The sequence below is a fragment of the Notamacropus eugenii genome, chromosome 1 (assembly GCF_028372415.1).
Source record: "Notamacropus eugenii isolate mMacEug1 chromosome 1, mMacEug1.pri_v2, whole genome shotgun sequence".
In the NCBI taxonomy this organism is placed as follows: domain Eukaryota; kingdom Metazoa; phylum Chordata; class Mammalia; order Diprotodontia; family Macropodidae; genus Notamacropus; species Notamacropus eugenii.
This window is the reverse complement of record NC_092872.1, coordinates 255,460,127-255,478,226: the sequence shown is the minus strand read 5'-3', so window position 1 is coordinate 255,478,226 and position 18,100 is coordinate 255,460,127. Positions and strand designations below refer to the sequence as shown.

Genomic DNA, 18,100 nt, shown 5'->3' with positions numbered 1-18,100 from the left:
TGCGCACTGCCTGGGTAGGGGTGGAGCCGCGCCTGCGCAGAACGCCAGGGCCCGGCGGGGGCGCGGGATGCACGTGGGGGCTGTGTCGGGCCTGGCCCTGGCGACTAGGAGAGGTCGAGGCCGGGTCCCGCGGCTTTCTCCCTCCCCTTCGCCTCCTCAGCGCCGGTTTGACTTAGATGCCCCCCCCCCGCCCCATTTTCCCTTCCGTTTTCCCACGTCTGCCTTCCTAAGGACGTGCCAAAGGTTATTCTACACTTCTGAGTCCAGGAAACGCTTCCAGTCCGATCCGTGCCAGAGGGCTTCGCGGGCATTAGCCAGCCAAATGGGAGAAAAGTTCCTGCAACGCTGATTTCTGGGAATTTTGCTTTTATGTCATTCACAAGTAGATATTAAGGAAGCCAAGATCTCTCTGAAGTTAAGCACACCCACTAAATGCCTTCATCTGACCCGCAGGACCCCCCAGCTGCATTTCAGCGCTTTGTTCTCGGCCGTGGGGCCTGGAGCTCCAGAGACTGGCCTTGTGTACAGGATCCAGACGTCACCAAGCCTATGGAGAAAGAAGAGGGGATGGTCAAGGACGGAGTTCTGAGCCAGGCACAGCGGGGGGCCTGACTGTGTGCCGGTCCAGCCAAGGCAGCTGAGGAGCAGTCAGGCTGGCCCCCTCCCTCCCGTTTACCTATGCTGTCCTAAGAGCATTTATTGACTCCTGCTGAAGAGTCAGGCCCTGGAAATGCACAGGCAAAAATGAAACAAGCCTTCTCTTCAAGAGGCTCACCTGTTATAGGGAAGACAATGCATTTATATAATTTTCTACGAAATGCATTCAAGGTCCTTGGGGGAGGATACTCTAGTGCCTGAGGGGGAAAGGCCAAAAATGGCTTCACACAGTGGCCCTTCCCTTGAGCTACTAAGGAAAATAGGACTCCTAAAACACAGAAGTGAAGGAGAAGGCATGGGTCATGCTGGTGCAAGGCTATGCAGACAGAGGGCAGGAGATGGGTAAGGAGTACAAAGGCCATGGGGTCTGGACTGTAGGTTGTATGAAGGGATGTAAAGCAGAATGAGGCTAGGTAGGTATGTCAGGGCCATGTTGTGATGGTCTTTAATCAGCAAACAGCTTATATTAGAACCCAGAGATAATAGGGAGCTACTGAGTAGGGGAATGATGTGGTCATATTTGTGTGTCAGTGTTAGAGAAAGCCACCCCATTCTGTTTGGGGGTGCCTTTAGAACCCCAAGAGGGAGATAGAGCCAGCTTTTCTCTGAGGGAATGAGTCTTACATATTGCACCATTTGGGTTTGTCCTCACTCCTGCCTAGGCACATAGTGAGGTTCTCAGCTTGCTCTCTATCAACGCTGGTTACATCTTTCCCACAGGGTTCCAGAGTACCACTGAGGGTGAAGGTTGTCTCTTCTCTAATGCAGTTGACTTGAATTCCTGTGGTGTGATCCTCCCCACTGATAACCACCAGAGATTGGCACCCTGGTTCCACATGACCATTTAACATTCCTGCTTCAAGGGGAGGTTACCCTGTTACATTGAAAACCCCTGGTGCTGCTCTCATACTGACCCTGGTTATTTCTTTCTGTTTTCTCCCATCTCTGTTCTTGTCCAGCTGTCACATTGTTTCAGATGTTCCAGTTTCTCCTGGTCTTCTCCTGGTTTCTTAATTGGCTCTCCCTACAGCTTAATCCACCTACTCTGGTTTCACCTGCAATCTCCAAGCCTGGACTTCTGGCCCTAACTGACCATCCTAATTCCATGAGTGAATTCTGCACCTCCTGAGTCCTGAGCTTTGTTAGGTTTGCTTCCTCTGTCTAGGATGTCTGGTGGTCACCTAGCTGATGCTGCTTTAGCTGGAATCAGATAGGAAAAGACCCTTATCTTCTGGATGCTCTGTAGAAGCCACTGGGACTACTTTCTGTCTAGATGGATGGAGAGAGATAGGAGGATGAGGAGAGGTGCATGTGGCATGCTTCAGGGAGTAATGATTGGTCTGCTAATGTCCCATTGAGATAGGGATACTTCATCATAACTCTGGGTCTTGAAAGGCTCTGCCAACAATTCATGCCCAAGGCCTGGGAGGTCCTTACTCAAGGGGGAGGCCAGAGGGGAGGATTAGGCTTGTCAGTGGAATATTTGTAATACCATGACCATCAGTCAGTCAACAACCATCAATCAGTATTGCTTGGAGAGTTGGGTTCAGTGTTAGTGGAGGGAGGCCCCACATCAATGAAGTATTTTTTTTTAAATATTAATATAGATAATGTTTATTTAGTGCTTTGAGGTTTACAATAAAGAATTACTGTTTAAAAGAAAAATTCAGCCATTAATTAATAGCAGTAATTGGGGTACTTTTCCAATGCTATCAGCTTGAGTTCCCATTCTGGTGTGTTTTCCCCAGTGACAGCCATCAGGGGAGAGTTAACTAATTGAAATGAATTCGTTTTTACAAAGGGATATTTCCTGAGAAGACCTGGCATGAACAGTGGTACAAACCTTCACACAAAACCTGGGGCATGCTCACCCCGCACCGCCTCCACCCCCTCAGTCTGGGGAATAGGAGGCTCAGACTTGACACAGTTCCAACAAAGCTTTCACCCTGTTAAGTTCCCTCCCTCCTGTAGGTCTCAGCTCCTTAGCTAGGGATCAGCCTACTGCTGGGCTGGATCCCCATCATTCCTTGTGGCTGTGCTGGTGGACTGTAAACTCTAGGGGCTCACTCTCCTGACATCCCAGCATTTACAATGTTGTAACTAGTTTGATATGCCTTCTCCTAAGAGCAGGAGAAAGCTAAGGCAAAGAGACAGACAACAGTGTGTTCATTAAGGCTTCCAGCCTGTCTTCTGCTCTCCATCACAGCCAGGGAGGAGGGAGAGATCAGTTGATCAGTGTGGGGTCTTACAAAAGCCATCATTCTCAGTTCTAGCTCAGGAGACAATGGAAAGACTCCCCTTTTCCACATCACAAAGCACATGGCAAACAGTACCTGCGTGTGCTCCCCATCTCTATCTCTGCATGCCTGGAATGTCCTCCTCCTTCACATGACCTTACAGAACCCCTTTATTCCCTTGAGATGTGGCTCAAGCACCAACTTCTACAGGAGACCTTTATCTGTCTCTCCATGTGGGCACTGCTGGGTGGAGGATGTTTATGAGGACTGGACTCTAATGGGCCAACCCCAACTTCCCTGTTACGCAAGGGAAAATGGACATATAGTCCAGAACTCACTTGCAAAAAACAAACAAAAAAAAGTCTGAAAGCAAATGCACATACATGGTTTTTCCTTATACAAAAGTAACAGTAGTATGATGGGAAAAAACCCTGGATTTGGAGTCAGAAGTCCTGGGTTTGGCATCAGCACTACCATGTACAATCTGTATGAATGGAGGGAAGTCATTTCACATTTCAGAGAGTCTATGTCCTCATTTGTGAAAAGGGGTAACACTTCCACTACCTTCAAGTAGTGGAAGAAAATGCCTTATAAACTGTAAAGTATTACAGAAACATGAGCCAACATGTGTCTGCACAGAAACCTTTCCCAAGGTCTGATGAGGGCAGAGGTGACCTTGGCTTCTCAAAGCTTGGTTGGGGGAATGCTCTGGAAGGACCTATCAGGCTAGAAAGGCTATGAGTATGGCCCATTGAGAGACTGGATTTGTTGTCTGAGTGCCAGGCTCAGCACAGAGAAATTTATCACCAGAGGACAAGGAACTTGTTACTACCCTCAGGGGTGGGTAGGTTGCAATGTGCCAATGGATAGAACTTCCACACAGATGAAGTCCAGTGTGGTCCCTTGATATTTTTATGGGGATCTAAACGCTTTCATAGGCCTCTGTATTCAGGACTCTGAGAGTAAGGGGGGCATCTCCCATGGCTGTATGTGCCAATCTTCTAGTGATGATATCCTTTCTTCCTGTCACTAGTTCAAGTCACCGAAACATTTTCTTTCTCTTCCCTTTGGTCCAGGCTTTGTCTCATGTGAGCAAATGAACAGAGACTGTACCATGTGCCATGTCTTCCCTGGTCTTCCTCCTGAAAATTCTACACATTGACTCCGGCATTCAATTTTTTATTTTTTTAATGGAGGTAACACTACTATTCCTTTCACAGTTAAGCTAGAGTTCCAGATTTCAGAGTGGGAAGTGACTACAAAAACCAGCTGGCTTGGTCCCCTGCCTCTAGGCGGACATGGTGGTATCTCCCCCATCTTGTCCCAGAGGGAGCTCACTGCCTGACCCAGAGGCACATCATTCACCTGAGGGTAGCTCCTTGATCCTCATGCAGTACTTCCTAACTTCATCTCATGATAGAGAATTCCACAGATATCTTATGTTCAGCGGCCTTATTATTAATATAAAAATTAATCATTTCAATTAACTCATATCCCACAGTATTACAAAATTACGTGAAAAGTCAGGCTCAGTCAAATAATTTTCAGTCTACTGTATAAACCGTAAGACAGTAGAAAGGTGAGATGCCCTCATTGTGAATGGCAACAGTGACAGTTAATAAGTGGTGTTTGCACAGTTCCTCCGAGTGCTCTCGTTCGTGGTGATGTTTCTAGGATGGCACTGCCATGTAGGACTTGGCGGTCTCAAACCAGATGTCCTCTACGGCCTTCTGACCCATATCGAGCAGGTTCTGAAGGTGCTTCCAGCCTGTTTTGGCAGTGATCATGAGATAGTCCTTGTTCTCAGGGTAAAGTTGACATGTATAGGCAGACATCACAAGTGACTGAGAAAATCGACTGCTCACCAGTAAAAAGAGAGCTCCCCTTTCTTCTGCTGTCAGCGGGATGACGCTCTCGAAGCCGGCCAGCACATGGCCACCTGCGGCCAGGGAATCCTTGCTCTCCATCATCATGTACATGATAGTGATGGCTAACTCGAACACATAATAGCCTTGGCTCATGTCCTCAAAGTCCAGGATTCCAGACACACGATATGCTGGGTCTCCAGAAGCCTCACTGCTGGGTTCCACCAAGATGTTGTAGCTATTCAGATCCCCGTGATTAATGCCTGAAAGGAGAGCAGTGAAACCAGTGGAGATGGGGCAGGTGGCAATGCAAAGGGGGTTAAGCCCCCCAAATCACTAGTTTTATATTTTCACTTTCACTAAGGTCACTCACACCATTTATTGGAAAAGTCAGCAAAAAACAAAATGGCACCCAAGCCCTCTAGGGTGCCTCTTTGCTTCACACAAAAGCACAGCCCTGAATACAGAGAGGACAGAAACAGATTCCTGTGCTTTCAGCTTTCATGAAGCCATGAGATGGGGACTAGAGGAATGTGGATGGTCTGAGCATGACCACTGAAAGAGCAGAGTAAAAAGTCACATTTATCATACAAAGTTTGTATCTGAATAAAGCACAAATTAGATTTCAACAGAAAATCAAAACCCACAAAGGAAATTAAGATTCATTTAAGATTCATTTATTTTATCCCAGAGCTTCTCTTGATGAGAGAATAGTTTTGATTTCACCCCCAAATCTCATCACTCCTCTCGTGGGCAAACTGCAGACTGCTGGTGGTGATGGCAGGGGAGTCTGGCCACCTCTGACCCCCTCATGGGAAGGGGACCATCCTGGGAGCTGAGCTTAGAGGTTTCAACATCAGGTGGACCCAGAGCCATGGTTTGGGAATCACTGTTTTATCTCATTTACCCTGAATGCCATGACTCACTGTGCAGTTATGTACTCTTGTGCTTTGGGTGTAGTAAGATGACAAAACCCAGAGGTTCTGGGGGCTCTCAGCTGCCACTGAGACCATTTCTTGATTCATCCTAAATGCTTCAACTGCCTGAACCTTCATATTATTTGCTTCTAAGTTATTTAAGGAATAATAGGTATCCCTCCCCCAAACAACTACCATATAATAACATAATGCCCTTATAAGATGTTATTGAAAAGGTGGTAATGATGTAGGGCCAGGCTAGTTGCCTAGGTGGGCCCAGCAATGGAGACCCTCACTAAATCCAAACAGGCACCTCACCAGGGAGTGAATTTCTTGTTCAGAGTCCCTTTCCAAGACCATTAAGTCAGTTACTGAGGGGCCTCTATTGATCTGGGAGGAGGTGTTTCCAGACTGACCCAATGGCAGCTCTTTGTAGGACTGAAAAAGGTATGCTGCATCCCCTACCCCTGTCCTCCAGAGTCCTGCTTCCATACCTCATCATGGCATGGAGACAACCCTCAGATTTCAAAGCCATGCCCACAACACATATGCCCTGCCAGGTTCTACCAAGTGGGAAAAGCTTTCAGGGTGGTCCTGGCAAAGCCTGTGTCTATGGTGTCCATGGCTGAAGGGCCAGCTGAGCAAAATTCATAAAGACTCAGCCATGGATGGGGGCTGATCCTTCTAATTCCGCAGGGATGGTGGAAAGGGAGCAGGGGCTACACTAAAGCATCACAGAGCAATAGTCATTCATTTTCCTGATGGGGTTCTCATGGTGTGATCTCCAGCCATGGTGTGATGGGGAGTGGGCACACATCTGATGGTTATTCTCATTTGGTCCCTAAATATGCTACAGAAGAGAGGGAGGGACCACAGTCTGAACTGGCATAAGAAGGAATGTTAATCACGAGATCACAGATCCACAAGGGAATTTGGGCAAATGGATAGATATTTGGGAAAGCCTCATCCATCTCATTTCACCACTTCCTCCCCCATCTCAAAGAGCTTGCCATTAATTGTGAGGTAGCAGTTTGCTGCCTTGGAGAGAGATGACAGTCATTACTAATTTGAGGGGCTAGTCTCCAACAGTGGGAAATACTCACATTCTCGAAAATGGCTTAACTTTGTCATGATCTCATCCTTGAAGCGTTCGAGCACCCAGTCCACCATCTCTTGACTTTTGCTTTGGCCCAAAGCATGAATATATTTTTCTAGAAGATGAACGTTTTTTAGGTTCCAGATGAAGTCCTTCCGATGCAGGCTGCTTATTTTTGGATGGTGGAATTTCTAAGGAAGAACCAAAAACACAAACACAGTAAGTAACGAGAAGGTCGTGCACTAAGTCCTGGGGACAAAGAGGGAACAAGACCACTCGCTGACCTTGCAATCTTGGAGGGAGACACTCAAGCCCTTGTGTGTGATACAAAGTGGAATTCAACAGAGATAAAAGAGGTGCAAAGTACCCAAGGAAAACTAGAGGAAGGAAGAGATCATTCTTGGTTGAGGGGGATGCCAGGGAAGGTTTTAAATAAGAAGCTATGACCTGATATGGATGTGAAGGAACAGGAGGATTTTAAGGGAGAGATGAGGAGAAAGATGGGAATTTACAGGATCACAGATTTAGAGCCAAAAGGGAGATGAGAGTTCATCTAACACAACTCTTCTTATGAAGAGGATGAAGTGAAATGATTTGTCTGCATAGTAGTACATGGTGAAAAACAGGAAAACCAGGATTTGAACTCAAGTTTTCAGGGCACCAGCCATGGATAAACTGTATCCTAATGTGTGGAAAGAAATGGGACTGCTGAGCTATGGTCACAGGCAGATGACCTACTATGGTGAGTGGGAGACGAATGGCAGGAAGAGAAAGAAGGGAACTGGACAAACTACAGGCCAGGGAGCTTGGCTTCCAAACCTACCAAAATCTGAGAGGCTGTTACTGAATGCTGGGGTTTGAGAGGCAGTGTGTTGTCAGCAGGCAGAACAATGGTCTTCTGGGTCAGACCAGGGCTCCTGTGGTACCTTGGACATATACTACCCATGTGGTCCTAGGTAAGTCACAATCTCTCAGAGTCTCAGTTTCCTCATCTGTAAAAATGGAATAATCTGTATATTTCCTGCCTCACTGGGTTGTTGTGAGTACGGCGCTATTGTAAATTTAGGTTATAATTATTTAGAAAGGGAAGCCATAATCACCAAAACCCAGAAAGATTTGATCAAAACAAGTCATGCCAGACTGACTTCATTTGCCAAATTCTGGTCAATCTGGAGAATGCTACAGATACATACATTTAGATTTTAGCAAACCATTTGCACCAAGTCTCTCTTTGTTTACTTGTGGGCCAAATGCAGAGACGTGGGCCAAGGGATAGCTCTCTTAGGTCAGTTCAGAGCCTCTTAAATGGCTGGACGCAGAAAGATTTATGGTTCAATGTTGACCTGGAAGGAGGTTTTAGCAGTGAGCCAGGGATTTGTTTTGGACTTTTTTATAAATGACTTGGAAAAAGGCACCGATGGGAGCCCAACCTTTCCAGCTTCCCTGGACACTAGCTCCCCTCAGACTGTATGATGCAGCCAAATTGGCCTCCTTTCTGGTCCCCACATGACACTCATCTCTGAGCCTTGCAGGGCTGGGACTGTCCTCCCTCCTCACCTCTGCCTCCTGCCAGCTGCAGCCCAAGGACCACTTTCTACACAAGACTTTCCTAACCCTGCCACTGCTCTTTATTTAGCCATTTTGTGTTTGTTTGTATTTATTCTGTGTATAGTTTTATACACAACATAAAATTTACTGGTGGCCCAGAATCTTAATCTATAAACTCCCGGCTAGTAGTTTTCTGTCCACTGTACTTGTACCTTCAGCATGCAGCACACAGCAGGCACTTAATACATACTTGCGTTTGACTAACAGCTAAAAAGCCAAGAGGGACAACCAACCCCCTGGATAACAGAAAGAGCTTGGCAGGCTAGGATGGTAGTTCTAATCTGAAGGATGAAATTTAAAAAGGACAAATGAAATTGGTATCGCTAATACATGATGGGGAAGGCTTCTGTAGACAGCAGAATCTTTAAAAGTTACAGAATTTCAGAGGCAGTCCTGCTGAGGTTCTTCCACCAGAGGGGCTGAGTGGTAGAACTCCACCCCACCCCATTTCTGCACAATTGTCATTGTCAGGAAGCTCCCCCCTCTTGTATCCAGCCTCGGTTTGCCCTTTTGCAGCTTCAGTATTCTCTTCCAGAAGCATATGCCCTCCAACTGCAGCCAGATCAGACCCAAATGTGCCCCAGATTCTCCAGGCTCTGGGCTCAGGACTTCAGGAGCTTTCTCTCCACTCCCACTTCCATTTCTCCCCATCCTTCAAGGCCCAACCCAGATCATACTGGCTCCTGCAGCAACCCTGCCTTGCTGAAAGGGCTGGTTCCCACACTGTATTTCCACTCCCACATTATACCTTGCATTCTAAGTTTTGCTTATGTGTCTTATCTTTCCTGGCAGATGGATGCTTTGAGAGGGGGGCCCTGCCTTAACTCCACTGTAGACCTCAGGTGTCTAACAAAGATCAGGTACTCAGTGATCATCTGGTGAATGGATGAAAAGCCATGAGGCTGAGCTTAGCAGGGAACAAGCATCCACCCAGGAGCTGGAGCCCTTACCTCCAGACTTCTATCCATCTGGGCCGCCAGTCTCCCAACTTCATATAAGAGCTTCGGAGTGACGGGAACCTGGGCTATGGGTCTTCCTGGCAGGTAAGTGAACAGCCTCACCAGGTAACTTTTGGTCTCAGAGCCACTGTCTAGGGCATGGAGAGAGAGACATGATCAAGACTTCAGGAGGCTCACATCTCAGCTCTCACCCATTAGAGTTGCCTGGGTGACCTTGGACAAGTAAGTCACTAAACATCTAAGACGCCAGGTTTCCTCATCTGTAAAATAGGGAGAACACACCATCTACCTCACAGGCCCAGTGCAAGGAGAACAATTTACACACCATAAAGCGTCACAGAATAGTTATCTACTATCATTTAGTAAGACAAGGACTATTCTGCCTGGAAATAATCACCAAAAAAAGATTTTTAATATGAGTGAAAAAAAAAAACCTAGAAAGCAAGGGAAAGTCAAGTCCACAGAACCAAAAATCCCATAGGCCCCTGGGGGGCCAGCAATCCAACAGTCTGAGCCAGCTTTATACTTTCTGTAAACCCCATCAGGTGGCCATGGTGGTCCTTGTACCACCCACCTCATGGGGCTGTTAGGAAGGAAGGCTCCTCTAACTGCCAACTAACGATGCAAGCAAGGTTGGGGAGCTGGGGGGATGGACTAGAGGGCTCACAGACAGGCTTCAGGCATTGGGGGCCCCATTCACATTCCTACAACTGCCTTCCTCTAAGGCTGGTTTCAAGCACCAATGACTGATCTCTTATCAGCTGTTGTCCTCACTGGACCCTTAACTAACAGTAGAAGACAGAATATGCTGCCTTTTCAGGTCTGGACCAACCAGACCTGTACCACAGAAACCTCAGCTTCTCTCCTCTCATTGCTGCCACACCCCTCCTCCTACTCCACCCTCTCAGGGCAGGGGAGCCAGGCATCCACTCAAATTCTTTCACTATCAAGGCTATACCCAAACGGTACAAGTGATAGAGGGAAGAGTCCGGAATGTGCAGAAATACAAAATTACTCCTAAAGACAAAGTCACTAATCACCTGTGTATCCAGAGTCTGCAGAAGGTCTAAATCAACAATACCCCCATTCCCTTCACAGCCCCTAAGGGAGGGATGCAAGAGGACAATGAGATGAACACCCACTTCAGCACTAGCAGCAGCAGCTCTCCTGTCATGCTGTCCATAGGCCTCCCTCCTTCTCCTGGACTCTAAGACAGTACTCTCATGCCTGATGTTGACTTGACTTGGCCCTGGTAATCAGGGGATCATTCTGCTCCTTTTTCCATGCCTCAAGGAGTCTGCTAGGATCTTCACATGTGCACAGGAGAGAGACCTGCCCATTCTGCAGCAATAAGAGCCCAAGTTAAGCTGCCTTTTTCTCATCTGAGCACAAGTTTTAGTAAGTCTACCCGCTCCTGTCAAATGTATGATGGTGAAGGTGGGTTTACTGTGGAAACCAGCTTCTCTCAGATTTAAAGGCTACCCTCAATGAGTGTGCAGCAGGTACATACATAAGAGGTATAAAGATAAGGTAGGTGGTAATTGTTGGTGTTCTCTAGATCACCTTTATTGGGGGAAGGGGTAATGACTAAATACCATTTGTGAGCCCCCCCATCCCTTCTTTGAGAAAACTTAAAAATCCATCCTTTCAAAATGGCGTCTGACAGCCCAGGTTTCATCTGGTCCAGCAGTTACAATGACTCAGAACAGCAATGGAACCAGAAAAATACAGAGGAAAAGGGCCTGGAAGGGGACATTGAAGCAAGAGGAAGATCTGTCACTGTCCTGAAGTCGGCAAAATTTCTGGCTTCATCTATGACTGATTTTCTTCTTATTCCTGTATCAAAGTGTTTTTATGGACAGTTACTAAGTTTGGAAAAGACAATAAAAAACATGAGCAATTCCATCTGATACACACTTAACGATCTGTGCAACTGTTACTGAGCTGCGAATCATGGATGTTCTAAGAGATGAAGGTGAATTCAGGGCAGGAAGCCATTCACATTACAGAAAAGATCAACGTCTTCCAGGTCGCTCGTCGATCACTTGAAACTCTTTCCATCCAGACTCAAAAGAGGGGGGATTTCACTAATGCCTTAGATCACCTTCCCTTTTTCTGGCCCCAGCAGCCAGGCCCCCCACCACCTCTCTTACATTTCCCTCTCCCTCTTCTCGACTGAAAAAATGGAGTCTGTGTGACCCAAACTTCCATTTCTCCCATTCTTGTTCCTCTCAAAACCCACTGACATCACCTCTCACTCTCTCCTTTCCCACAGGCTCTGGCACACTGAGCTTCAAGAGCAGCTCCTGGCCCATCTGGCACCCTCGGTACAATCCTCTGGTGACCAGGACAAGGCAGAAGTGCCTGAATCCTTACAAGGGGGTGAGGGGCCCCAACTCTAGATCTTACTGCTCACCCAGCATTTCAGGGAAGGCACAGCTGTTTTTAACAATACAAGACTGAGAGAACTGGGGAGTGGGGTGGTTTTTAGTTTGATTTCAGAGGATAAAAGTACAATGTTAGGCAAACATTTTATATAGCTGGTGCAGCATGTTATAGGCTGACCAGCAGGAAATGCTAGGATTTGGGTCTGGTAAGGAAGGCCAGCCTGGGGATACACTGTCACTCATCACTTGGTATCACAGCCAGTGTCTGTGCATGTGTCCTATTCCTCCTGTTAGAGCGCAAGCTCCCGAGGACAAGGATTGAGTCTTAGCTAAACTTGGCATCTTCCCCTGCTGTAGGACACTGCTCTGTCCACAGATGGCAGCTAAGAGATACCTGAACAAATTTCCAGCTGCTCCCTTGGCTACCAGGAGACCCTTCTTGGTCCTCAGAATTCCCAGCCTTGACCGTGTCTGAACTAGAGGCCTCGAAACGGGGCCTGGGGGACATTGCTTCTTTTCTGTCAGACACCGGCACAAGTGATTCTGGCCATTAAGGGGCTGTGCCACAGATGCTTCTGGAAATCTAGACACCGCTTACCTATGGACATCAGAGAGGTCAGGTTGCCTCCTTTAGTAGGATGCACAGTGGCCACTGGAAAGCCTTCTGCCCTCAGAAACATCATGATGTGGCTCTGCACCTCAACCAGGTCAGAGTTCTTGCTGGATTCAGTGTTGTTCACTTTGAGAACATACTCTTGAGGCCCGCTGCTCATTTTAGTGGCCCCTGGAACATGCACGTGGAAGTTCTGATCATCGTAGCTGGGAAGAGGTTGGATCTTGGTCACCTTTAACCCGAACACTGACTCCAGCAGTGCAGAAGCTTGGAGCTCACTGAAGGTTGGCTTGGTAAGGGCCTGGGACTGCTGATGCTCTGGGGTCGACATGGCGTCTAGGAGGCAAACAGAGAAAGAGGCTCAAAGAAGAGGATCATGATACACTGGCTCCCAAAGCAGACTTTGGCCTCACCCTTTATCCTTAAGCCTCTCAGATTACCTTGTTTCCTCTCAAGCCCTACAATCTGACCCTTCACTCATACTAAGTTATGAAAGACTAACATCAGATTAAAGGGTGGCCTTTCCCAGGGTGATTTCCATTGTGAGAAGTTAAAAACATGAATTGAAAGAGATGAAGGCTGGCAGATAGAATTTCGGGTCTCAATCACAGGTGTGAGAGAGACCTCATGGGAACATCAAGGCCTTTCCCATGTGCCCTTGAGCCTGGACCAGAGACATTGTTAAGGACTGTGAGGTCATTCAGTTTTCTCTGGTCCTACTAAAAACAGTCTCCTTGTTTATTTTCTGACCAGAGTGTTCTCTTTGTCAGAAATGAGCTAAATAATCTCTTTTGTTTAGTCCCAAGACAATATAAAGAAACTTGAGTTGGGGATTAAAATATTCCTTGCCCTTAAATGTGCTAAGGCCTTTCAAATCCTGGCAAATAGTTTAGCCTTCTATGAAGTGATTTATTTTAGTTGGCTTAGCCATTGCAAATGGTCAGGGCCAATTTTCACAGTCATATGAATTAAAAATCTAACTTAGGGATTTTTTTTCCTGGAGAAGTCCTTCAGTTTTCAGAAGCTATAAATGGGTCTGAATGAGATTCACAGAATCATGAGAATATGAAGGGACCTCAAAGACCCCCCAACCACCCACCCAATGCCTGGAGGATCATTTCTCCAGCATCTTCCACTGGTGGTCACCCAGCTTTTGCCTGAATGGTTCCAGTGACGGGCTCAGTACCTCTTGACAAAATCTGTGCCAGCTTGGAAGAACTGAAATCTGCCTCTGGGCTTTGTGCACAGCGTTCCAAACCACAAAATTATGGGCAATGCTCAGCAGACCTAAAAACCAGATATACACATGGGATTGTAGTGTGTTTATTTTAAAGTTTTGTCCACTTCCTTCTCTAGGAAGCAAACCAAAACCTTCTGGGATCATTTGCTGACATGTATTATCCTATGAAAACAAAGGATCAACGATTTCCTTATTGGGGGACCTCTTGCTGAAAGCCCCAAGCCCTACCAATCCCAACCCCCCTTCGCTGTGCTGCATGCTCTATTCCCAATACATTTGGCAAAATTTCACTTCCAAGTCTTCATGACCAGAACTTGCTCCTTTCTCATTCTGGCCTATCCTTGAAAGGCCGAGTCAGACACTGCTCACTTACTCCCTAAGACTTCCCTTCTACCTTACCCCATCCAGATTTCTCCTTCCTCAGACTGCAAATATCTTTTTTTTGCATCTAATAATTACAGTGCAAAATTATACCAACATAGTATTGGGGATGTAAATCAAATCCCTACCAGATTTTAAGTTCCATGACAATAAGGACTTGGCTAAATTGTATGTCTTTGACAGTGCTCTGCATACTAAGTGCTTTTAGCGTTCAGTCAATCTAGGCTGGCCCTGGAGCCCTGGCCGGGAGGAAGCCTTTCCAGTCGGGTAACCTGCTGGCATTTTCACTCCCCGGGCAGAGGCTTCCAGGCCACGTGATCCTGATTATTGACCATATTCTTAGAATGGAGGCTTCGCTTGGCCAGCAATTCCTAACCCTTCTCCTCTTCCAGGTTGGAGGCACCGGGACTCAAAACTGCGGTTTGCTCTGCCTCTACACTTTGTACCTTGTACTAAGTGGTACAGTGGTAATTAGGGGGTTGTTTACTGGCCCCAACTCCTAGGCAGCCCCGGTAGTTCTAAGGAACAAATACTTTAAAAGAGGGGAGGAGAGACAGATCCCCCCGGAGTGGGATGGAGAGCTGGACCCAGGCCCACGAGGGGAGACCTGTCCTGCAGAATGTGGCATGAATTCTGCACGGGGCACGGCGGGGGTCCTGGAGGGGAGGCGTCCGCCCGCGGCCCAGACCGCCTGTCCTTCGGGGCCAGTGGGCGCCTAGGTGCCGGGGACCCTGGGGGAGCCTCCTCTCCTACCTCTGAACCTTATTCGGAAGGAACTCGGGAGCTCAGGAGTAGGGGTCCCCCTGACCCCTTCCCACCCAGAAGAGCAGTCTTGCTCCTCGGTGGTGGACCCTGGGCGTGAGCCCTGGCCTGACTGCTCCCGGGGGTGGGGTGCGGGTGTACTTTCTGCTCATCTGTAAAACGGGCTGATGCGGGGGTTGGACCAGAGGGTCTCTGATGGATCTTTCTCCCCACATCCCCCCCCACCCCAGTATTTGTTCCATCGATCTCCGGGGCTGCCTAGGAGCGGCTTGGTAGTTGGGGCCAGTAAACAACCTCCTAATTACCACTGTACCACTTAGTACAAGGTACAAAGTGTAAACGCAGAACAAACCGCAGTTCTGAATCCCGGTGCCTCCAGCCTGGGAGAGGAGAAGGGACGGAAGGGCTAGGAATTACTGGCCAGCCGAAGCCTGCATTCGGAGGATATGGTCAATCCTGAACAGCCGGGACAGCTCTCAGGGCCGCCCGTCCCAGGGTCCAAGGCAGGGTCTCAGGGCAGATCGACCGAAGGTTCGCCGCCTGAGAGGGTCCGAGGGCGTGTCTCGGAATCCCAGTGGGCGAAGTCGCTGGGTGACCTTGGGACGGTCAATGAACCTCTCCAGTCTCAGTTTCCTCCTCTGGAAAAGGAGCAGGCCGCCTCGGAGCTCCGTCGCCACCCGAGGCGGCGAGGTGGATGGGGCCTCTGACCTGAGTTCAAATCCTCCCTCAACCACTAAAACAGCCGTAGGACCCTGGGCACGTCCACTCCTGCCTCAGCTTCCCCGTGGGTAAGATGGGGGCGATCAGGGCACCTACCTCCCGGGGCGGTGCTGAAGAGCGCCCAGCCTGCAGGGACCCTCGGAGGGAGCCACGTAGGCACAAGTCCGCCTGCGGCCCTGCGTTCCTAACAAGCCCAGAACTACGCCCGGCCAGGCTCAGGAGAACCCTGGGGCGGGCCGCCAGCCCGGGGGGGCGAGGCCCTTCCTGATTCCGCTTTCGGATTGGTCCTAGAAAACCCGAGGGTGGGCGGAGGAAGCAGGGGCGCACCCACGCGCCAGACTCAACTCCTGATTGGCCACTTCCTCTCTTCCCGCCTTTGGGCAGTTTATTTTGTAAGATAAGGAGATTCTGATTGGTTCAAGATTCCTCTTGATCGGTTACCATAGTAGAAGAAGGAACCATGTTTCCCATTGGCTCTTCTGACTTCTCTGCTCCAACCTCGCTCTAGGAAACTCCTCCCCTAAACGACAAACAGAACATCTGATTGGTTAATCCCCCGAGGGGTGTTACTCTCCCTCCAAGAGGCGGAGCTTCAGCGGATTTTGAGTCACTTTCACACTGGGAGGTGTTCGGGTGAGCTCTTGGCTCCCCTTTGGTTGTTAAAGCCCTTCTCAGCGTGACTGAAGCCTACCTTCCCAGGGTTAATACCTCACTCACCTTCACACACTGGCCTTGCTCACCCTCACAGACCTCCCATTCTGCTCCGCTAAATCACTCTCTTTTAAGCAAGGCTCTTCTTGATTCCCCAGAGCTGCTGTTAATCCGTCCCCTGAATAGGTTTTGTACATACATCGCAGCGTACATACGATCGCCCTGCAGGGCAGGACTGATTTAATTAGGTTTTGTAACCTCAGAACGGCCGGCACTGTGACACTTGACTATTTTGCTGTTACCCTCCGAGCTTGGCACTGTGAGAAATAACCCCCCCAACAGATGCGGTAAATTAGACAGACTCAGGGTGAGGGAAGCAGTTGAAACTCTAACTTGTCCTCCCGCAGGGCGGGTAAAGGAACTCGGAACAGCCCCTTTGGCTGCCGGCTCCTGGCCCGCCAGTCCCTCCCAGCTGGCTCTGATTGGTGAGAGGCAGCACCGTTCACAGGCTCCCCGGAACGCCGTTCCCCTTAACAGGTTCCCCCTCCCACCTCAGACGACGCAGGTTCACAAAATGTCCCTAAGCCCTCGGTAGGGGCGTGTAAATTAATATGCACGAACTTTATTAAGCAGGCGCGGTAAAGATGGCTCTTAATTTCGTCCGGCTTTTGTTCCCGGAAGCCCCCCCAGGGTGTTCTTCGGGACTCTCCCTCCAGGAGACACCTTCCTTTTGTGGCCCCATCTTCTAAAGTCACCAGAGCCCCGTGTCCACAGCCTCCAGCCTGACAAACCTAGCTGACTGCATGTTTCGTCCAGGTAACCTTTCGCGGGAGACAAGAACTCGCCCTGCTAACTCACAGCTCTACTGCAAAGGGTCTCCGGCATAGAAGGTCTTTGGGAAATTGTTTTTTCCCAGGAGAGACTTGACTGTCTCCGGGAAGAACGCTAGAAAGTATCCGCACCACCTGTTGTAACCAATTACTCGTTAGTACGTAACAAGCTTTTTCTCAGACTATCCCTCACTCCCCCCGAGCCCTCACCTGGCCACTGGACTTCTAGAGCTCTACTTTTTGCACTTCTTCTTTAGAGATTAATTATCCCTCGACTTAATTTTAACCCTGTACCACGTTCCGCTGAGTTGTTTTTTCAGAAGTTTGTAACTTCAGCTTTGCTGTCACTTGGGGAAAAGAGTTCAGGATGGCACTTTATGCCGTCTGTCTGTTTGAATGTCTCTTCCCTGGCAGCCGTGTGAAAAGAAAGATGCCTTGCTCCAAGAACTCATGAGCACGCACCCAATAAATGTTGGTCAACCGATGGGATCATGTGATGGGGGCAGTCAGGCGAGACTGAGTGTTTCTGCCAACATTCTTGGGCTTGACAGCACAAGTTCTACAGGGTCAAGAGCACCTGAAAGAGCCTTCTAAAAAGGTTATCAATCCTCCTTGGATCGTGCTCTTTAATGGACCATTTTATGCTGATGATTACAGGGGTCACCCAACTAACAAGGGTCACTTGTGTTTGGCACCAGAGATGGCAGAATCAGGAAAAATGGGCTGCAGTTGTACCCACAACACCCCTGGAGCCCACCAGATTAAAATGTATTTGGGAAATCTTTAACAAAAAAAAACATGCAGATGTTGCTAATATATGGCCTCCTAAGTCCGCGTTAAACAGCAGGGATCCTAAGAGCCTTGAGGGTGACCCATTTCTACTTGAATTGCTCATCACCCGGGAAAGACGTCCAGATTTCTGACAGGTCTTAGAAACAGAACAAAGGCATCTTGATGATGGCTTGTTTTGAATTTATTTTGGTTCTGCCCTGTTAAATTTTTTTCTCCTTGTTTTGTTATTTTTAAATGCTTTTGTTAATGCTTATTTTTTAAAAATACATTTTACTTATGGTTCTTTGATCATTTTACAATGCCCTCTCCAGGACAAACCCCATGGATCTCATATCAAAACACAATGAAGCAAAAACAATCCCATACAATGACATTTGAAAACATA

General features: G+C 48.2%; 1 protein-coding gene across 3 annotated transcripts; it reads right to left on the bottom strand.

Annotated features, from left to right (window-relative positions):
* Nucleotides 1–4,057: 4,057 nt before the first annotated feature.
* On the bottom strand, nucleotides 4,058–15,708 carry HYKK (hydroxylysine kinase). 3 transcript variants are annotated; one of them, XM_072628616.1, is made up of 6 exons: nucleotides 15,539–15,708; nucleotides 13,526–13,626; nucleotides 12,325–12,675; nucleotides 9,331–9,470; nucleotides 6,780–6,963; nucleotides 4,058–5,022 (listed from the first exon to the last, which is right to left on the bottom strand). In XM_072628616.1, exons 3-6 carry the CDS (start codon nucleotides 12,668–12,670, stop codon nucleotides 4,565–4,567), a joined length of 1,128 nt encoding a protein of 375 aa, XP_072484717.1. In that variant the 5' UTR covers nucleotides 12,671–12,675; nucleotides 13,526–13,626; nucleotides 15,539–15,708; the 3' UTR covers nucleotides 4,058–4,564. The 3 variants fall into 3 exon arrangements, with proteins under 3 accessions (XP_072484717.1, XP_072484718.1, XP_072484716.1); XM_072628617.1 differs by lacking the exon at nucleotides 13,526–13,626 and having other exon boundaries at nucleotides 15,539–15,667; XM_072628615.1 differs by lacking the exon at nucleotides 15,539–15,708 and having other exon boundaries at nucleotides 13,439–13,541.
* Between the last annotated feature and the right edge of the window lie 2,392 nt (nucleotides 15,709–18,100).